We start from the raw sequence: 21,270 nt of genomic DNA, 5'->3' as shown, positions 1-21,270 counted from the left end.
CACTGCAAAAAAAACACACACACTCTTGGCCGCTTTTATCCCGAAGTATTTAAAGTGAAATTATTGTTATATATAATCATTTTAGAGAGAAAAAAACCACGGAGGAACACGTGCAGGTTGATAGTTTCACTTTATGATATAAAATGTGGATTACGTGTAAAATATAAAGGCCGAGTGTGTGCTGATTGTTTTTTGCAGTGTGTTTGACTCATCATCAGGGCTACACTGAGCAGTGATCTGGTCTCCACTCGACTGTAATGTATTTCCTTTCAATGAATGTATAGAAGTAAACATTTACACCAACGGGACTGTGTCGTGGTTCATTCAACTGTGGGGGATTTTATTTTGAAAGGGAACATGAAGAGGAACGTAAAAAACAGATTTGTGTCACTATAATCAAACAGTGTTTCCGAAATATCAAACAAAACTTCTTTTTTTTCCAAGTATTTCATTAATTTTTATATTTTAAAGAAGAAGTTTAGGTCCTTAGGTTTCTATTTATTAATTATTGGAATTTTTTAGGTCAGTGTTTTTATTTTTTAATTTATTTAAACATTTTTTTTAGACCTTTATGTTATTATTTATTAAAGTTTTTTGTCTTTAATTGATTTTCCTAAAAGAAGAGTTTCCTAAAAGAAGAAGTTTAGGTCTTTAGATTTTCATTTATTAATTTTTGGAAAATTTTAGGTCATTGTGTTTTTATTTTTTAATTTATTTTTAAAAGTTTTTGGACCTTTATGTTATGATTTATTAAAGTTTTTTGTCTTTAATTTAAAAAAATATATTTTTAGATATTAATATTGAATACTATTATTATTATCATTATTAATATTTTTTCTGAATGGTTTGAGGTCTTTCATGAATTTATATATTTTTTAAAAAAAAGTTTAGGTCCTAACATTTTAATTAATTAATTTATGTTTTATGAAGATTTTTAGAATGATTTCTAGGATATTAAGTTTTTAAAAATCCTCTTCTCCAAACTATAATTGAAGAGAGAATAAAACTCCATTGAAAAGTCATCTCACAGGAAAAACTTTCCACTGAGATAAAAAAAAAAACCTTACATAACAAAAGTTTACACCATTAGTTTGGAAGTTCTTTGTTTTACTTTGGGAGGATTTTCTCTTTGTTTTGTTCTTTTCTTTGATATTTTAGAAACTTTGTTTGCTTATATTGACACATTTCTGATTCCATAGAAACAGTCCACAAAAAAACAAAAAAAACAATCAGCAAAAAGAAACAAACACTTTTGTTTTGTGATTGCAATTTTTTTCTTGCACATTTTTATTTGTTTTTAATATAAATATAAATCATCTTTTATAACATGTTTGTGTTTCCTTGTTTACTGTGCAAATGTGATGAAAAAGTGAAACAAAAAAAACAAGCAAACCCCCGACTGGATGAACTGAAAGAAAAATGCATCGTGGTAGAAATTAAGGCTTTTTTTTTATCTCATTACCTCATAAACAACATTATCAAAAGTGGGCGGGTCGTTTTAAAGAAGATCCTGTTCCGACTTTAAGCGTTTTAACACAATTTATCTCTAAATTATTGATGGATTTGAGCCGATTGAGAAACAGCTCGACGACTATGAAGAAATAAAGATGACGTCCAGTTTCCAAACGTCTCCAGGTGCAGAAAAAAAACCTAAATCCAGTCAAAGAGGGTTCACCTGGTGAATCAGGGGTTAAAATGTACCGTTGGCTTGGTTTTGGTTGTAAAGTCAGTAGTTTCCATCCTTCAGTCTGATGGTTCTGATCCTTCCACAGGCAGGTTTAGTAGTTTATCCACAAAAAGTAAAAACAAAAATCCGTCAGTCAAAACGTGATTCTTCCCGGCTGTCTTTATTTAGCAGTTTATCCACAGAAGAAGAAGAAGAATCAGCTGGTCCCATTAGTCTGTCACATGGTTCTTACCCGCTCTGTGGAGGGTCCTGGTCCTCCTCCGGTCCCGGTTGGTCCCAGGTCCGCTCCGGTCCCGGGTGGGTCCCGGGTGGGTCTAGATGGCGCTGAGGGTCTGGCGCTGGTACGCCGTCAGCTCCGGGTGCCAAACGTCCACGATGAAGATGAGGCGGTAGCTGTCGGCGTCCTGCCAAACCTCGTGCTCGAAGGAGTCGTCGAAGATCAGGACTTTACCCTCCTCCCACTCCCTGAAACACCAAACACAGAGGAGGAGGAGGAGGAGGAGGAGGAGGAGGAGAAAAACGAGAGATTTGTTTTTAAAAACGTTGTCAAACCATCAAACTCTCCCAACGTCAGGAAAAAGATCCCTGAGAGACGATCTGCCGAAGTGTGTGCGGTGTGTTGTGTTTGTGTGTGTGGCGCATTTGTTGTGTGCATTTTATGCATGTGGTGTGTGTGTTGTGTGCATGTGTGTATGTATTTTGTGTGTGTTTGTGTGTATGTGTCGTGTGCATGTTGTGTGTGTGTGTATGTGTTTTGTGTGTGTTTATGTTTGTGTGTTGTGTGTGTGTGTTTGTGTGTGTGTGTGTGTGTGTGTGGTGTTGTGTGTGTGTGTGTGTGTGTGTGTGTGTATGTAGGTGGTGTTGTGTGTGTGTGTGTGTGTTGTGTGCATGTGTGTATGTATTTTGTGTGTGTTTGTGGCGTGTTGTGTGTTGTTTGTGTGTGTGTGTAGTGTGTGTGTTTATGTGTGTGTGTGTGTGTATGTGTTTTGTGTGTGTTTATGTGTGTGTGTTGTGTGCGTTTCTGTGTGTGCATGTGTTGTGTGCGTGTGTATGTATGTGTGTTTGTGTGTGTGTTGTGTTTGTGGTATCTATGTTTTTTTGTGTGTGTTGTGTGCATGTTGTGTGTGTGTTGTGTGTGTGTGTCTGGTGTGTGTGCAGACAGACAGACAGACAGACAGACAGACAGATAGACAGATAGATAGATAGATAGATAGATAGATAGATAGATAGATAGATAGATAGATAGATAGATAGATAGATAGATAGATAGATAGATAGATAGATAGATGGATGGATGGATGGATGGATGGATGGATGGATGGATGGATGGATGGATGGATGGATGGATGGATGGATGGATGGATGGATGGATGGATGGATGGATGGATGGATGGATGGATGGATGGATGGATGGATGGATGGATGGATGGATGGATGGATGGATGGATGGATGGATGGATAGATAGATAGATAGATAGATAGATAGATAGATAGATAGATAGATAGATAGATAGATAGATAGCTAGATGCAGTAATGATTTCATGGTTAGAGAGCTGTGGGGCAGGTTGGACCAGAGCTTCCAGCCCGTAGAGAGAGTACCTGGTCTGGTCGGTGCAGCGGATCCTGCAGCCCTCTCTGGGGACCACCAGGCCCAGGTGCATCCTCAGCCTGCAGTTGGTGGGACCGGTGTGAGGCCAGACGTGAGTGCCTGGCTGCATCACCGAGAACTTAATACACACACACACACACACACACACACACACACACACACACACACACACACACACACACACACACACACACACACACACACACACACACACACACACACACACACACACACACACACACACACACACACACACACACACACACACAGTTATTTTAACATATTTCAGCACAGTTCTGGTTCACAGGGTCAACATTAAGCTGATAATTTGCAAGCTGAAGAGTTTTGGGATACATTTAGCAACAAAATCCTCATAAAAAAAAAAACAGCATATGGACCCACATAACAGCTGCAGGAAGCACTTTGAGATCATTTCAGATTATTTCTGTTTTCAGATTTAGGCTTTACAGAGATATTATTATTAGGAGAAGAGAGTCATGATTGAGATAAAATAAAACTTTAAAGCTTTACTTTAGAACGCAAGATAAATCAAGCTAACTATAACTAATAATAAAAAAAAAAATATATATATATATATAATCAAAATAATAATAAATATGAAAATCTTTCATATCTTTAAAAAATAATTACAAAAATAGATTTAAAAGATTTTTTAAAAATAATATAAAATATGTAAATGAAAAATTATCCAAAAAATATAATCAAAATGAAAATAATAATAACAATAATACATATAAAAAATATATTTTTTAAAACAACTACAATATACTGGTTTAAAAGCTATATAAAAATAATAAAAAATAAATCATTGAAAAATTACCCAAAAAATATAATAATAATAATAATAATAATAATAATAATAATAATAATAATAATAATAATAATAAATAAAAACAAATATGAAAAAATAATTACAATATACTGGTTTAAAAGCTATATAAAAATAATACAAAAAAAAATCATTGAAAAATTACAAAAAATATAATCAAAATAATGATAAATATAAATGTCTCTAAAAATAATAACAATAAATAGATTTAAAAGCTATATATATTTTAAAAAATTAATAATAATCAAAAATTCCTAAAAAAATAGCCATAATAATGAATATATTTGAGAATAGGTGAAAAGATAAATATTTAAAAACCATAAAGTAAGCAAATAAAATAATGTCTGTAAAACATTTTTAATTTAATGTGTGGCTCAGTAATGCAGCTTTAAATAGAAAATTAGGACACTTGAAAAACTACACTGAGTGTGGTGTGTGTGTGTGTGTGTGTGTGTGTGTACCTGTCCTCTCTTGCAGCCTGTAGCTTCAGAGTATCTCTCCAGCAGTGAGCAGGTCTTCGGGACACCCTGACAAGCACTTCCTACTTTTTTACCTAAAAAAAAAAAAAAAACATATTAAAAAAAACCACCCACAAAGTACAGAAAAAAACTAATTAATGTGCCAAATCATTTAAAAAAAAAATCACAATAGTCATTAAAACATCTCATACATTTTTAATGTATTTTTAAAATTGCACAAAAACGGAAAGCTTCTTTTCTTATTTTTTTCCTTATTTTCAAAAAATACAGATTCATTAAAAATCCATAGATAAAAGATGTGTGTGTGTGTGTGTGTGTACCTTGTTGCCAGATGGTGTACTGGCCCCACTCTCCTTTCTCTCTCAGGTTCTCCTCCTCCGGTACGAACGATCCGGTGCTTTGGTCCATCATAGCCAGAGCCTCGTCCCTGATGGTCTTCCAGTTCCTCTCCAGCGTCTGACACACACACACACACACACACACACACACACACACACACACACACACACACACACACACACACACACACACACACACACACACACACACACACACACACACACACACACACACACACACACACACACACACATACAGTTTTAAAACCCTCTGTTGCATTACTCAAATGACAGACTGTCAAAGATTTACTCTAACGTAGCACCGAACTGTCCTAGATGTCAGTCCTCCCCTGTTTCTTTGGGACACATGTTTTGGACATGTCCTTCTCTGTAATGTTTCTGGTCTTCAATCTTCCAATCACTCTCAGCCATACCTGGCAGAACACTGCAGCCTGACCCTTTGATAACTATCTTCGGTGTCGTTAGGGATGAGCTAAAGCTGTCCCGCTTCCACAAAAACGCCATCGCCTTTGCATCGTTACATGCCCGTTGTCCCTCCTGCCTATGTTCATTGGGTTAGAGAGGTAATGTTGGGATTGGCCCTGGAAAAAACTAGGTATGCAGTACATGGATTGGAGGATAAATATGACAGATGTTGTATCTTTATTTCATTGATATAGTTATTCATTTAATAGTTAATTGATGAGTAATTCATGTGTAATGCATTTAGTTTAAAAGGGTAAAAAAGGGATAAAATATTTACAAGGAGTCATTTATTTCATTATTGTTTACGCAAGTTAAAATACTGTGTACAGTGACTCATACAGACCACAAGGTGGCAGTAGCGTTCTACTCTAGAGTAAAAGGTTAAGAAGTAGTGTTGGTTTAGGAGAAGAAGTCAGTAAAAACAACAACAACGATGTTTTCAGTAGTGTTATGCCGTTAGGGATGGGTACCTTTCACATTTGAACCGATACGGTACCGATACCCGGTACCTGGGAATCGGTACCGGTACTCAACGGTACCAATTTTCGGTACTTTTGCTATTTTTACTATTTCGCAAAATATAAACTTTAAAAAATATATCAAAACAATATAAAATCCAGGATGAGCAGTGCTTTATTGTTGAGCGAACGTGCATTTTGTAACATGAAGGTTGCAGTGTTACCAAAGAATGCAGAGGAGCTCTCAGGTGGCAAAGCACGGAGGAGAAAAAAAAAAAAAAGTTGCAAGTGCACGTGTGATTTGTTGTGATGACGTCGTAGCTGTGCGGCGCAGCACCGGTCAGACAGTATTGTGGGCATAGCATGATGGAATAAACAAAGTTGAGTCGGGCTGCTCTGTGCACATATCGAGGATGACGCAGGAGTCCGAGGGATTTAATTTCAGCGAGGCAGTTTGGAGTAAATTGGCAGGTAATATTCCTGAGTTGAAGAGCGGAGTATTAGCGGAGGACCAGAGATGCAGCAGCTAGCTGCTAGCTGCTAATGACTGGTCTACAGAAGAATGGAGAGAGCAAACGGAGACAGAGACATTGGAGAGATAGCAGCTGGCGGCTAGCAGGACTAGAGCCGGCTGTTCGTCTCTGCATTGGGTTGGAAGAGGGCAGCAGCTAGTGGCCGCGGTGAGCAGACAGGACCAGACGAGGAGGTAAATAAAAAAAAAAAAAATAGTGCGATCGTCAGCACGCTTGTTAATCAAGACATCAAATGAAAACAGGTTGAAATCAATGATCAGTTTAAAGGTAACGCCGTTTAGGTACCGAAACATGGTACCGTTTGATTTGACATGAATCGGTACTCGGTAGTACCGACGGAATTTGGTCGGTACCTATAAAAGTACCGAATTCGGTACCCATCCCTATATGCCGTTCATTGTTTTCCTCTGCAATACTGCACGTTTGTTCAGTAAAGGTTTGAACGAAGAAAAGGAGTCTCCAGACTTTTTTTTTTAGACAGAACCTGGTCACAGTTCATAACTCATGCCTGCCTTTTGCCTGACTTCCTGTTTTTATCTAATAATTAATAAAAAAAAATTCTTTCACTCTTCACAAGTTTGGTAAAAAAAAAAATGCTTAATCAATGATGTCAATGTTTTCAATATGAAAAAAAATCATAAATAAAGTTGTAAAAAAAAACAAAAAAAAAACCCCTCTACCCGCCCGGCCGCCTCACACAGACACACAACCAGACAGCGTACCTTCACCAGGTCTGTGTATCCCGTCTCTTTAGGCGTCCACCAGGGCTGAGCCTTCAGCCCGTCCACGTTGTACAGCGATCTCTGCCACACGGAGGCGAAGTGACCACGTTTATGACCCAGCTCGTACCAGTGATACGCCTGCAGACAGACGGACACCGTGTGAAGACAGAACTGCTTCTGTGTCCCGCTTTTAGAGACCGAGGACAGAAAACAAGCCTCAAAGGACATTTTCTTGAGGATGAATTTTAAAGATAATGTCATAAAGAAATAAAGAAATGCTGGAATAAAAAGATATCGGCATAAACAAATAAATAAATGGATGAAAACATACAGGATAAAATAAACAAATATGTAGAAGACAGTAAATAAATGCTGAAATAACTATATACAAGCACAAACAAACAAATTAATTAATTAATTCATTAAAAAATACAGGACAAAACAAATAAATATGTAATAGAGAATAAATAAATGCTAAGAACAATTAATATAGGCACAAACAAACAAATAACTACATAGATTAAATACAGAACAAAACAAATAAATATGTATTAATAATAATAATTCAATAAAGAATAAATAAATGCTGAAATAAATTGGTATAGGCACAAAAAATTAAAATAAATAAATGGATTAAAATATACAGGAAAAACTAAATAAATACACAGTGAAGAATAGAAAAATGCTGAAATGAAAACAGAAATAAAAGAAAAATGCCTAAAAAAATTAAACACATTTTGAAAAAGATATATGGATAAATAAATTAAAAATTCAAAAAATCAAATAAATAAAAAATCAAAAGTTAATAATTAAATAAGACATGAAAAAATAAATATCTAATAATGTAAATTTATTATATATACCATTAATTCTTTCTGTATTTTTGTGTCTGTATGTTAATGAGCATTTCCATTTTTTCATTTATTAACTTATTCTCATGTCATTTTTCTTCCTCTGTAGTTGGTTATGAGTGTGTGTGTGTGTGTGTGTGTGTGTCTCACGCTGTTGTCTCCGACCCTCTGCAGGGCGTCTCCCAGGTGGAAATAAAACCGTCCGTCGTCCGTCCCCGGCTCCCCCGACTCCAGACCGTCCTGCAGAGAGAGACGTGGAATTTAAATCAAGTTTCAGTTTTAACAAGAAATGTATAAAAATAATAAACTAACTGAAGGAACATCCAGAATAAAAAAATATATTATAATAAAACTTTAAAAAATTAAGTGTGTTTATGTGTGTGTGCGTATGTGTGTGTGTGTGTGTGTTGAGGTGTTAATGTGTGTGTGTGTTTATATTCGTGTTTGTTTGTGTGTGTTTTTATGTGTTTGTGTGTGTGTGTGTGTTTATGTGTGTTTTATGTGTGTTTGTGTGTGTTTATGTTTGTGTTTATGTGTGTGCGTGTTTATATGAGGTGTGTGTGTGTGTGTGTGTGTGTGTGTGTGTGTGTGTGTGTGTGTATATGTGTGTGTGTGTGTGTGTGTGTGTGTGTGTGTGTGTGTGTGTGTGTGTGTGTGTGTGTGTGTGTACCCTCAGGTATGGGATACTCTCTGCGATCTTGTTCTCTGACTTCAGGATGAATCCGTAGTGAACTTTAGCGAAGCCGTCAGCCGGAGCAGACGCCAGGACCTGAGGGCCAGACAGCCAATCAGAGACCAGGACAGACTCTCAACACAAACAGCAGGAATATAAACATTATCCTGCACAAAGACTGTTTGAGTTGTTGATAACATTGAACATGAGTTCAAGTATTCATTATTTTATTTCTGTATCTATTTCAGCATGTTTTCATTACTTTAAATTCCTTGAATTAACTTTGTAATTCCTACATTGATATATATATATATATATTCCACTAATTATTATAATTTTTTTTACTCATTATTTATTTTTCATAATTATGATTTTTTTTTACAAATTACTATTATTATTTTGTTTGTTTTACATTTTTTTTATTTTTACGAATTCATTATTATTATGATTTTTTTAAATAATTATTTTATTTTATTTTTTTCAGTAAGCAATATTTTCTTTTCCTAGTAGGGAGAGAGAGAGATTGAGTCAGAATCTCACACTACGATGTGAGAATGTTGAGAGTTTCTCTTTGAGAGAAGAAAACAAACATTAAAAGCTTCAGTCTCTCTAATCTATAATAATAATAATAATAATAATAATAATAATAATAATAATAATCTGTGATGGACGGCTCACTGACCTCCTCGTAGACCTTCTTGGCGCCCTTGTTGTCTCCCAGCAGCAGATGGGCGACGCCCAGCTCGTTCTTCAGCCCGATGTCGTCTGGAAAGATCTCAACCAACTTCTCCAGAGTCGCCAGAGAGCCGCGCATCCGACCTGAGGGGCAACAACCAGCCGTCAGATAAGGTAAAAGGTTTAAGGGCAAGAGCTGAGATTCTGCTCCAATAAATTTGCAAATGTGTATTTATGTGTGTGTGTGTGTGTGTGTGTGTGTGTGTGTTTAAATTCGCAAATGTGTCTTTGTGTGTGTGTGTGTGTGTGTGTGTGTGTGCGCGTGTGTTTATGTGTGTGTGTGTGTGTTCATGTGTGTGTTTATGTGTTTGAATTTGCAAATGTGTGTTTATGTGGGATTTGTGTGTGCGTGTTTATGTGTGTATGCATTTATGTGCGCGCGTTTGTGTTTATGTGTGTGTGTGTGTGTGTGTGTGTGTGGATTTAAATTTGTAAATATGTGTTAATATGTGTTTTTTTTGTGTGTGTGTTTGTGTGTGTGTGTTTGTGTGTGTGTGTTTATGTGTGTGTGTAGTATTATTGTATTGTGTGTGTGTGTGTGTGTAGTATTATTGTATTGTGTGTGTGTGTGTTTAGTATTATTGTATTGTGTGTGTGTGTGTGCGTGTGTGTGTGTAGTATTATTGTATTGTGTGTGTGTGTGTGTGTGTGTAGCATTATTGTATTGTGTGTGTGTGTGTGTGTGTGTGTGTGTGTGTGTGTGTGTAGTATTATTGTATTGTGTGTGTGTGTGTGTAGTATTATTGTATTGTGTGTGTGTGTGTGTAGTATTATTGTATTGTGTGTGTGTGTGTGTGTGTGTGTAGTATTAGTGTATTGTGTGTGTGTGTGTGTGTAGTATTATTGTATTGTGTGTGTGTTTGTGTAGTATTAGTGTATTGTGTGTGTGTGTGTGTGTGTGTGTGTGTGTAATATTAGTGTATTGTGTGTGTGTTTGTGTAGTATTAGTGTATTGTGTGTGTGTGTGTGTGTGTGTGTGTGTGTGTGTGTGTAGTATTAGTGTATTGTGTGTGTTACCCAGGAACTGCTGCCTCTCAGCTCGTCTCTTCAGAGCGGCTCTCAGGAGGTCAGAGGTCACGTCAGGCAGCTCAGCAGCTTCTCTGTAGCTGTTGATGGCTTTCTGCAGCATGTCGTTGCTGCGCAGCTTCTCAGCCAGATCGTCCTCCGTCTGTCAACACACCAGGGCACGCAGTGAGAGCAGTACCACCACGCAGTACTGTGTAGTAGTACTGTGTAGTAGTACTGTGTAGTACAGGGATGGGCAACTTAAATGCTGCAGGGGGCCACAATTTTTCATCAACACTACCACAGGGCCACATATAGGAGCGTGCACTTCACCAGATATGATGAAGATGCAATTTTAAATATGTTTACAGTGCAGTAACTTAACATATTTCATGCTCAAATGCATGTAGAACAGTATAAATAGGAATACAAAAGGTTTGAAGCAAATAAAAAATAACCACTTACTGTGATTTATTTTTTTTCAGTGCAAGAACAGCAGAACAACATTAATAGCAAGAAGTAATTTTGTGCATTTTTACACTGCACTTTTAAGATTTCATGCTCAAATGCATGTAGTTGTACTGAGGGCCACTTCAAGTGAGGGTGCGGGCCGTATGTGGCCCCAGGGCCTCCAGTTGCCCATCCCTGGTGTAGTAGTACTGTGCAGTAGTATTGTACTGTGCAGTAGTACTGTGTAGTAGTACTGTGCAGTAGTACTGTACGGTGCAGTAGTACTGTACGGTGCAGTAGTACTGTGCAGTAGTAGTGTATTATGCAGTACCTGGGCCTTTCCGTAGCGAGATCGGGGGCTCTGTGGATGAATCTGCACCAGCGTCTCAAACGCTCTCAGAGCCTCCTCCAGCTTCCCCTGATGGAGAGATCAGCAGGAGAAATGACTGTTAGAGACATTAATGTTACTTATTTAATCTCACAATGATGGAGAATGAAAAATCACTTCAATAATAATAATAATAATAATAATAATAATAATAATAATAATACAATAAAAAGAATTAATAAATACAGGAATAAATAAATAAATATAAATAAATAAATATAAATGATAATAATAATAATAATAATTAATACAATAAAAATAATTAATAAATACAGGAATAAATAAATAAATATAAATAAATAAATATAAATGATAATAATAATAATAATTAATACAATAAAAATAATTAATAAATACAGGAATAAATAAATATAAATGATAATAATAAAAATAATTAATACAATAAAGAATGTATGAATAAATACAGGTATAAAAAATAATATATAAATAAAATGAATGAATTAATTAATTAATACAAAAATAGCTCAGAATTATGGAAGATGAAAAATTATTATTTAAAAATAAATAAATGTATGTAGGTTTGTATGTTTGCATATGTATTTAATAATGAATGAATAAATACACAAACAATTAAATTAATTTCCTACATAAATATATATAGAATATATAAATAATATAAAAATAATATCTATTTTCTTCAAATACATAAATAACCACAGTAATAAATAAATAAATAAATACATAAATAATAAAATGAATGTACTAAATAAATAAAAACAGTTAAATATAATGTATATATGAAAAATAAATACATAAATATATAAAAGAATAAATTAATAAACCATGCTGAAATAAATACATAAATAAAACAGTCAAAGAATGAATGTTATTCCTTCATAAATAAATAAATAAATAAATATCTTCACTCCTTTATTTATTTTTTTATTCATATATTTCTGTGTCTGGATGCTACCAAGGAACAGTAGGAGGTTCTAACCTCTGCTTTTATTTATGCATTAATTCATTTGTTTTCATATCAATGTTTTCTATTTTTTATTTATTTATACTTATTTCATGTTGGTCTCTGTCTGTGTCGTGTCGGTACCTTTTTGCGAAGTTTCTCTGCAGCGTCGATCTCGGCTTTAATGGTTTTATCAAACTTGTTGAAGAATTTTGGTTTCTTCTTCTTCACTGGAAGAGAGAAAAGAAGAGAAGAAGAGATGAAGAGAAGAAGAGAAGAAGAGGTGAGGAGAGAAAAAGCGAAAGCTGCACATTGTTCATGTGTTTGCTTATAATCTTAATAACCAGCTTTTACCTTTTTCTTTGAGCTTCTCCTCGACAAGTTTCGTTTTTGTTCCTGCGACAGAAGACAACACATTTTATATTCAGTGTTCAAAGAGCAAGTTGTGGAAATGTGAAGACTAATTGTCGCTCAATTATATGAAAAATTTTATAAATAAAGAATTAAATAAATACATAAATATGGAAGTAAATGAAGAAATAAACAAACACATAAATAAATAATATTATCAATAAATATAATATGAATAAATGCTGATAGTAAATGTCCTGTTTGATTATCATTTTTTAAATTTATTTACGTTTTCATCAGTTTATTTCTATATTAATTTCAACATTTATTTATGCATTCATTCATTTTGAAATCCATTTATTTATGCTTTTCTTATATCTGTATATTTAAAAAAAATATTTAATTATTTTATTTATGTATTCATAAGTACCCATAATTTTTTATATATTCAATACTAAAAACATGTTGAAATACATACAGAAACAAAGAAATAAATGCAGAGATTTGGATCTCCTACTGTACTCCATTTACATAAAAAAATGAAGAAATAAATGAAGTTATAAAAAGATATAGTACTAAATTTAAGATATTTACTTATTTATGTCCTATTAGATGAATGTGTAAATTAAAAAAATAAAAGTTGATAATCAGTTTATTTCTATATTTATTTCAACATTTCTTTATTTATGCATTCATTTATTTATAAATATTGTAGTATTTCTGCATTACTTCATGAAAATAAATAAATAAATAAATAAATGTAGTTGTACAAAATTATAGAATTAAATGTATTTTTAGTCCTGTTCAATTATTAATTTGTATTTATTTATATATATGTATGTATGTATATATATATATATATATATATAGCACTAGATGGTGCTGTTTCACTGCTCGGTGTGTGTGTGTGTGTGTGTGTGTGTGTGTGTGTGTTCACCCTCAGTCTCAGTGTGTTTTGGTGTTTCACTCTGTGGTTCTGGTTCTGGTTCTGGTTCTGGTTCTGCTGGTGGTTCTGACTGTTTCTCCACAGCTGGATCTGACCGATAAATAAACAACGAAAAAAACGTCAAAGAATAAAGTTTCAGGAATTTATAATCTTGAACTGAAAGTAAAAACTTACAAATACAATAAAATAGAAAATACAGTTGAAGATAAATAAGAATTTGTTGAATTTTTAGGGGACATACACAAAATAAACTGAAAATAAAATTAAAATACATTTAAAAATTTAATAAATAGAAATGTAAGAAATATATTAACTAAATAAATAAATAAAAAGAAGGAACCATTAAAAAATCTCATAAATATGAAATAAAAAATATTTTTTAAACGTTGCACAAGATAAATAAAAAAATAGTTAAAAGGAAAAAAACATTTAAAATGTAAAATAAATGTAAGAAATATATATATATTAAAAAAATAGAAGAGAATATTTATCTTTTTTCTAATTTTCTCTCACTCTCTTTTTTTAAATAAATCAACATACACATGATAAATAAAAATAAAAGGAAGAAAACATTAAAAATCAAATAAATATAACATAAAAATATTTAAAAATTTGAAAATGTTGAGAATTTTTCTCTTTAACAAATAAATGAATAATCTCAAATAAATGAAGATGCGCAAGAATAATAAAAAAATAATAAAACGGAAAAAAACATTAAAGATGTAAAAGAAATGTTAGAAATATATATATATATATATGTATATATATAAATGGAGAGTATATTTCTCCTTTTTCTCTCCTCGCTCTTTTTTTAAATAAATGAGCATACACAAGATAAAAAAATTAAAAAATAAATAAAAGGAAGAAAATATTAAAAATCGAATAAATAGAAAATAAAAAATAGAAAAATTCTTGTAAAGAATATTTATCTTTTTTCCTCTCCTCGCTCCCACTTAATGACCATACACAAGAAAAAAAGTAATTAAAAACAAATAAAACACGAAAAATCTAAATAAAATGTTAAAATATATCAAAACGATATGTAGACTGAGACGCCTCAGTTAAACAAAAGCGTGTTGAGGTAAAGCAGCATTTTCTAGATTTCCTGAAGGCAACAATGAGCCATAAATGAGACTAAAGTCAGACAATGTACCTGCTTCCTGTGTGAACCTGGAGCTCGTTACATATTGTCCCGACTCGACTGCAGAACAAACAGAAACAGAAAATTGTGTAATAGGCCTACACCTGGTCAGTAACACAACTCACTCTGGATTTACACCCTGACTCATCTCATCTGGAAGTCTATTTAGCCTACCTATCTTTAGGAGTTTTAAAGTGGCTACAAGGTTCAATTTTCCAATAATATTCTAACAGTTTCCAGTGAATATCAATGTTCAATGTGTATGTGCTGGATGGTGTGGTACCTTATGAAAAGTAAGTGTTTTATGGAGTTGCAGACGTTGTTGTAGCACGATTAGCATGCTAATCGGAGATTTAGCTTAAATCACTTCTTTATGTTGCTTTACTATGTAATTCAGGGATGACATTCATGTTGCTCAGCGTAATGCCCATAATCATTTGATATGAGATACTTACATGCAATATAGTATATCAGCTAATTGGGTTCATGTTAATGTACTTTTAGTGCAGCATACTGCGTAATGTGCTAACCCACAATTAGCATGTTAACGAATACATACTTCCTACAGGCACTACTAGTTCAATAAAAAAAAAATCAGTCTTGGTGCGAGTAAAGATTAACTTCAGGTAAGTAGATTTATGACCCACTTGCTTGACTGGGCAGATGATAAAAAATAAAATAAAAACGTTACTTATGAACCCTGGATCTCATGAAAACATGTAGTTAAAAGCAACCCTCCCCTGTCCCTGCAGACTGCAGTACCTGTGGTGTTTTTCTTCAGTTTTTTTACTTTGTGAGCATCTGATTTCTGGGATGACATTCATGTTGCTTAGCGTAATGCCCATAATCATTTGATATGAGATACTTACATGCAATATAGTATATCAGCTAATTGGGTTCATGTTAATGTACTTTTAGTGCAGCATACTGCCTAATGTGCTATCTCACCATTAGCATGCTAAGCTAAGCTAAGAGAGTTAAGCCCTTTCTTCTGCATCAGTTTGATCCATTGAAAACAGTAAAAACAAAACTTTATTAACTGACAGCTAAGCATAATACGGATGGAAAGATAGCGTTTCTGTGTTATTTAAGGTAACACTAGCAAGAGGCATTAGCATTAGCTACAAAATACAATCTGGCACTATATGAATACATACTTCCTATGGGCACTGCACTAGTTAGTTTAATTATGAAACCAAAGGATAAAACACCACATCAGCTGTGTCTGAATGAACCAAACTGAGTTAGAAATGCTGACGGCGTGACTCACCCAGGCTCTCCTCCGGCGGCTTCTCCTCCACCAGAACTACAACAGAACAACATGAACTCAGCTCTCACAGCTTCTCCACCTTTATTATCACAGTTTTACTTCTTCACTCTGGTTTTATTCTCCTCTGGTGTGTTTCTTTCTCTCTGTTTTCCTTCCTGTGTGAGCTGCAAAGAGCTTCACAAACAAGCTTATTTGATTTGGATTTTTTGGATGCTTTCATAAAATTCAGAATAAGAACAAATTCCAAAAATCCAGAGGTGGAATGTAACTAAGTACATTAACTCAACTACTGTAATTAAGCACAATTTTGAGGTATTTCCATCTTATGTAACTTTATACTTTTACTCCACTACATTTAACTGACAGCTTTAGTTTCTTTTCAGGTCTTTTGATACTTTTGATACTTTAAGTACATTTTGATGCTGAAGTTTTAAAGTTTTGAGTGCAGGACTTTTATTTGTAGTGGAGTAATTTCACAGTGTGATATTAATACTTTTACTATAGTAAAGTAAACTGGTTACTTATTCCAGCACTGCAAAAATCCAATCAGATAAAGTAAAACATTAAATATAGCTTTCAGTTGAATATATGTTCGAAAAATCAGCTAATAATTTCATTATGATTTATTTCTGTTTTCATTTTAAGGCGTCTTCATAATAATTAAATAAGTTACTTCCAAACTAAACGTATGAGAATTTAAAAGTAAAACGATAAAACGATTAATCTACTAAGAGAAAAATTGTAATTTTTCAAGAAAAACATTTCATGGCACGGCTGTATTTCATTTCAATAATGCTAATAATGTTAATATACAAGTAATAATGTTGAGTTTTGCACAAAACTTGGGGCTCTGGGTAATTGTGACACCATTTCTCACTATTTTCATAAAATGAAACAATTAATCCATTAATGGAGAAAATAATTCAAAAATTAAAACAATCATAGTTCCGATCAAGCTCCACCTCAGACCAACAAAAACTGTAAAATCCTGCTTTCACATTAATGAACTAGTAATAATAATCTTATATATAGATGATCCTCTATTTGAACGCCTCACCTCCAGTCGTGTCGATGCTCTCAGCTTGATCTTCTGAAATAAAGAGAAAAAACAACCATCAGTGAAAAATGATGAGAACTTTAATTAAAAGCAGAGGACAGAGAAGAAGAAACTGGACTCACCATAAGGATGCCGGCTGTCTCGAGGATCATCTGCAACACACAGAGATGTTTTTTACGTATGTTATAATTGTCTATTAGTGTGAGTTACATAAACATTATTTTAGAAACAGTTTGCAGGAAATGTTGAAATTAGGGAAAATGTTCAGAATTTTTTGTAATTTATTTTTTTATTGACATTCAGAATCGAACATGTACAATGTATACATCGTGTGAGCATACTTCTTGCATCTGGTGTCTGCCCTAAATTCCGAAATTATATTTTAGTTTATATACAAGTAATGAGAAGGAAAACAAACAACCATAAGAACAACAACTAAATTAAACAAAAAACTATGTATCTGCAGGGAGTGATCTTTCTCATACATATAGCCACTGGTTGTAAGTCAACTTTTAAATACTAATCATTTTTTCCAAGACTGCATGTTAGGCTTCTAGCAACATTGCTAGCTAGCTTAGCATGCTAATTTTACACACGGTGTCATTAACATCAGTTTGTTGGACTAGTTCTGCACTAGTAGTGGTAAGAATACTAGCTGACAGGAACCACAGCTGTTAAATCTGGTTTGGGTTACTTCATCTAACAGCTAGACAATCGTTAGTTAGCTCATGTCAGCTAGCTAGAAGCTTACATTGGAGCAGACATGTGTGTCTATTGATCTTGGAGATATTAAGTTGGAGTGGTCTCTCCCACACGATTTATTCCACAGCCAGCAATGCGCCACGTTTTTTGAGTTTTGGAAAAGGGAAAAAAAAAGACTACTCCAGCTCAAGTCTGAGGTACCTCATCAGATTTACACACGTTTCACCTTGTTGCTCAGAGCTCAAAGCTTGACGGACCTTCTTCTCTTAGTAACGGTTGCTAAGATATGGTTGCTAAGATATGGTTGGACGAGGAGCGTTAGGGGGAAGAGTTTTGCGAACGGTCAGTTGCATGTGAACCTTTGTGCATCCTGGGGTCCCTAAACAGTCTGTGAGCTGCATTAATCAGGTCTGCCTGGAAAGCTGAGACTCTTGTGGATTCAATGAGCCCAATGTTCTTCATGTGTGATGATGTTAGTGAGTGAAACTTTAGCTCAGTGTATAAAATGAGCTGCTGTGACCTCTAGGATAATCACAGCCTCATGAAACTTTACAACCACAAACTAGAGACCTAGAGCTTTCAGAGGATGGATGGCTGACACACTACATTCACTATAAGCAGCAGCAGAACACAAGTGCTGCCATACTATCGCACAAAGTACAGAAATCTACTAAATGTCAAAAGCTTCTGAAACCAAATCACAGCATGGATTTTTCTCTCTTGGAGTCTGAATGTGGGATTATTGGTTACTGTCACAAACCTGCTCCACCCTTCACAATAAAAGCCCAATAATGCAAGGACAGTGCAAATGCCAAAAAGTTTACTACTTTAATTACAAAAATTAACCAGAACATGGAAGATGACATCTGTAAATTAAAACAATGGGACAGATTTTTTTTTTTACAGGACTCTTCAATTGCTTAATGGTCTTGAATGTTAAATGACAGTAAATTCCATGTAAAAATACAAAAAATACACATCATTAAGATTAAGATTAAGGCTGCTTTTTGTTTTCTTACAGTAAAACTTTAAAATTTAACGTAAAAAAAATGTAAAAAGAAATCAAAAGTTGTCAGACACTTATCGTCGAGTTAAAATAAAAACAATATAGTTATTCTACAGATAGATATTTTAAATACAGATATTAACTGTATAGTATCTTTATTTTTTACATCAATTATCAAACAAAAAAGTTTTCTGTTAATTGACAGTATTTTTAAAACAACATTCTCAAACACTAATAAAAGAAAAAAACAATCAATGAGAATCAAGTTTAGCAGAGAATTCACTTTAAAGATTTGATCAATAATCAAACAGGAAACCACAGAGACGCCTGCAAGTCACAGAGTGATTGACAGCTCTTTGATCTGAGTTGTTACATCATCATGACATCATTTCCTCTCACTGACGGAGAAACAAACATCGTCTATATCTGTTGTCCTGCAGCCACAGAGACCTTCACTGGTAAAACCTGCAGTGGGTGATGATCCTCATCATCCCCATTGTAAAAATATGGAAACATCCTCTCAGTGAAAGTGTGTGTGAAGGTGTGTATGTGTGTGTTAGTGTCAGCATCAGAGAACGACAGCTTTCCTCTGTTACAGTCCAGATTCACTCTGATCCTCTGAGACTTCTTCTGCACTACGAGAACAGTGACTTCATCTGGTGGTGACCATGAGTAGTAATCATCTTCATATAAATATATTCTCCATAATCCAGACCTCCTGGCTCCTCTCCTCGGGGCAGACTCTGCTAACACACCCAGTTCCCAGTCTGTATTGTCTCCAACCTGGACCTCCCAGCTGTGAGTCCCTGAGTTAAAGCCCTCAGAGCCCAGAACAGACCAGTAACCAAACCTCTCTGGATTATCAGGAAGCTGCTGTTCCTCTCCTGGTCTCAGACTGGTCAGATCTTCAGACAGGATGAGTTCTGTACCAGCAGTGTTTGGGTCCAGAATGACAGGCCTGTAGGAGACCATGTCCTTCATCTTGTTCCAGATGTTGAAGGCCAGGTTGCCCAGGTGTTTGGCCTGGTCTATCAGAGCTCCTGAGGGCAGCTGTGGAGCCTCCAGCAGGGGGCGCTGCTGGACTCTTTCCACTGCAGCCTTGTAGTTTTGCAGGAATGAGACGTGTTCAGCTCTCAGCTGGTCCTCTGTGGCTCTGACTGTGTCTGAAAGAGCTGCTATCTCTCTGCTCAGAGCCTCCATCTTCTCCTTCATCATCTGACTCTTCTGCTCCTCTTCCTCCCTCAGTGCAGCCATCCTGGCCTCCTCTTCCTCTTCTAGAAACTGGTGAAGCTTCTTAAACTGCTCCTTAATCTGCGTCTCTGTGCGTCGGGCCTGGTCCTGAATGTGTTCTGCTGTTTGATCAAACTTCACTTTAACTTCTTCAAACTCCTCTAACTTCTCCTTTAAAGGCTTCAGAGTTTCCTGAAGTTCCTCCTTGAGTTGTTGTGCAGCTTCATCGATGGGTCTGAATCTGTGGTTGGTGTGTTCTTTTGAGTGACTGCAGACGACACACACTGGCTGCTGATGGTCCAGACAGAAGAGTTTGAGTTTCTCAGCGTGCAGACTGCAGAGAGCCTCTGAAGCTCTCTGATCTCTCTCCTGTAAGAAACTCTCACACAGGTTCTTCAACACCAGGTTACAGGGTGGATCATCCTTCGAAGATCTTCTCTTACAAACCGGACACTCTTTGGTTTGTTTCCCCGTCCACCAGCTCTGCAGACAGTCTTTACAGAAGCTGTGGCTGCATGACAGAAGAACAGGATCTTTAAAGATGTCGTGGCAGACAGAACAGCAGAAATCCTCCTCTAATCTGGAAGCCATTTAGTCTCTGAGTGAAGCTGAAAACACAGCAGACAAACAGCTCAGCCGCTCCCTGTTCTCTCAAAGTTACTTTCACTTTCCTGTAAAACTGTCGTTCAGTTTGTGGATTCAGCAGCTGGTGAAGTGGAGCTGTTCCAGTATTCCCAGTAATCTCCTGAAGTCGTCCTCTTTCAGTCAAAGTGGAGGTTTTAGTCTGAAGCTGAATCTTATCCTCCGTCTCTCAGAGTGTGTGTGTGTGTGTGTGTGTGTCTTCGTCTCAGTGAGGCAGAATGACAGCTGTTTCCTGGTTTGTCTCAGGTGATTCAGCTGAGGGGCGGAGCTTTAACACAACAGTTTATCAGGTCAGAGTCTCATTCCAAACTGGTTCATAACTCTGAGCTGCAGATATCTGAATGATAACAAGCTTTGAATCTCTTTACAGACATGCTGTAACATGCAGTGAAATGTGTTATTGAGTCCTGTTGTGTGTGAATCTTTGTACATCCTGGGGTCCCTAAACAGTCTGTGAGCTGCATAAATCGGGTCTGACTGGAAAGCTGAGACTCTTGTGGATTCAATGAGCCCAGTTTTCTTTATTTGTGATGATGTTAGTCAGTGAAACTTGAGCTCAGAGTATAATAATAATGCTGTGAGCTCTAGGATTCTACAATTCTACAATGTCATTTAGCAGGCGATTTTATCCAAAGTGACGTACAAATGAGAGTTAATGCAACACTAGCAAGGATGAAGTCAAGAAACATAGCAAGAGTAAGTGCCGTGGGTTCAGTTTGAGTCCATTAGGACGCAAGT

General features: G+C 35.2%; 2 protein-coding genes across 5 annotated transcripts in view; both read right to left on the bottom strand.

Annotated features, from left to right (window-relative positions):
• Nucleotides 1-632: 632 nt before the first annotated feature.
• Nucleotides 633-21,270, bottom strand: part of unm_hu7910 (un-named hu7910) — a 58,282-nt gene continuing 37,644 nt past the window's right edge. For all 4 annotated transcript variants that reach the window (XM_059327082.1, XM_059327079.1, XM_059327080.1 and 1 more), the window contains 17 exons: nucleotides 17,075-17,104; nucleotides 16,953-16,985; nucleotides 15,896-15,931; nucleotides 14,638-14,685; nucleotides 13,476-13,574; nucleotides 12,542-12,583; nucleotides 12,332-12,417; nucleotides 11,209-11,295; nucleotides 10,440-10,590; nucleotides 9,370-9,506; nucleotides 8,685-8,783; nucleotides 8,165-8,254; nucleotides 7,164-7,301; nucleotides 4,947-5,082; nucleotides 4,609-4,700; nucleotides 3,288-3,421; nucleotides 633-2,152 (listed from right to left, as the gene is read on the bottom strand). In XM_059327082.1, coding sequence (XP_059183065.1) covers nucleotides 2,002-2,152; nucleotides 3,288-3,421; nucleotides 4,609-4,700; nucleotides 4,947-5,082; nucleotides 7,164-7,301; nucleotides 8,165-8,254; nucleotides 8,685-8,783; nucleotides 9,370-9,506; nucleotides 10,440-10,590; nucleotides 11,209-11,295; nucleotides 12,332-12,417; nucleotides 12,542-12,583; nucleotides 13,476-13,574; nucleotides 14,638-14,685; nucleotides 15,896-15,931; nucleotides 16,953-16,985; nucleotides 17,075-17,104 — 1,589 coding nt within the window. In that variant the 3' untranslated portion in view covers nucleotides 633-2,001. The remainder of the gene's footprint in view (nucleotides 2,153-3,287; nucleotides 3,422-4,608; nucleotides 4,701-4,946; nucleotides 5,083-7,163; nucleotides 7,302-8,164; nucleotides 8,255-8,684; nucleotides 8,784-9,369; nucleotides 9,507-10,439; nucleotides 10,591-11,208; nucleotides 11,296-12,331; nucleotides 12,418-12,541; nucleotides 12,584-13,475; nucleotides 13,575-14,637; nucleotides 14,686-15,895; nucleotides 15,932-16,952; nucleotides 16,986-17,074; nucleotides 17,105-21,270) is intronic.
• Nucleotides 18,889-20,721, bottom strand: LOC131962119 (E3 ubiquitin-protein ligase TRIM35-like). The gene has a single exon (XM_059327086.1). The coding sequence runs from the start codon at nucleotides 20,479-20,481 to the stop codon at nucleotides 19,081-19,083; it is 1,401 nt and encodes a 466-aa protein (XP_059183069.1). The 5' UTR covers nucleotides 20,482-20,721; the 3' UTR covers nucleotides 18,889-19,080.

The sequence above is a fragment of the Centropristis striata genome, chromosome 23, assembly GCF_030273125.1.
Source record: "Centropristis striata isolate RG_2023a ecotype Rhode Island chromosome 23, C.striata_1.0, whole genome shotgun sequence".
Lineage (NCBI taxonomy): Eukaryota > Metazoa > Chordata > Actinopteri > Perciformes > Serranidae > Centropristis > Centropristis striata.
This window is presented reverse-complemented; position numbering and strand designations above follow the sequence as displayed.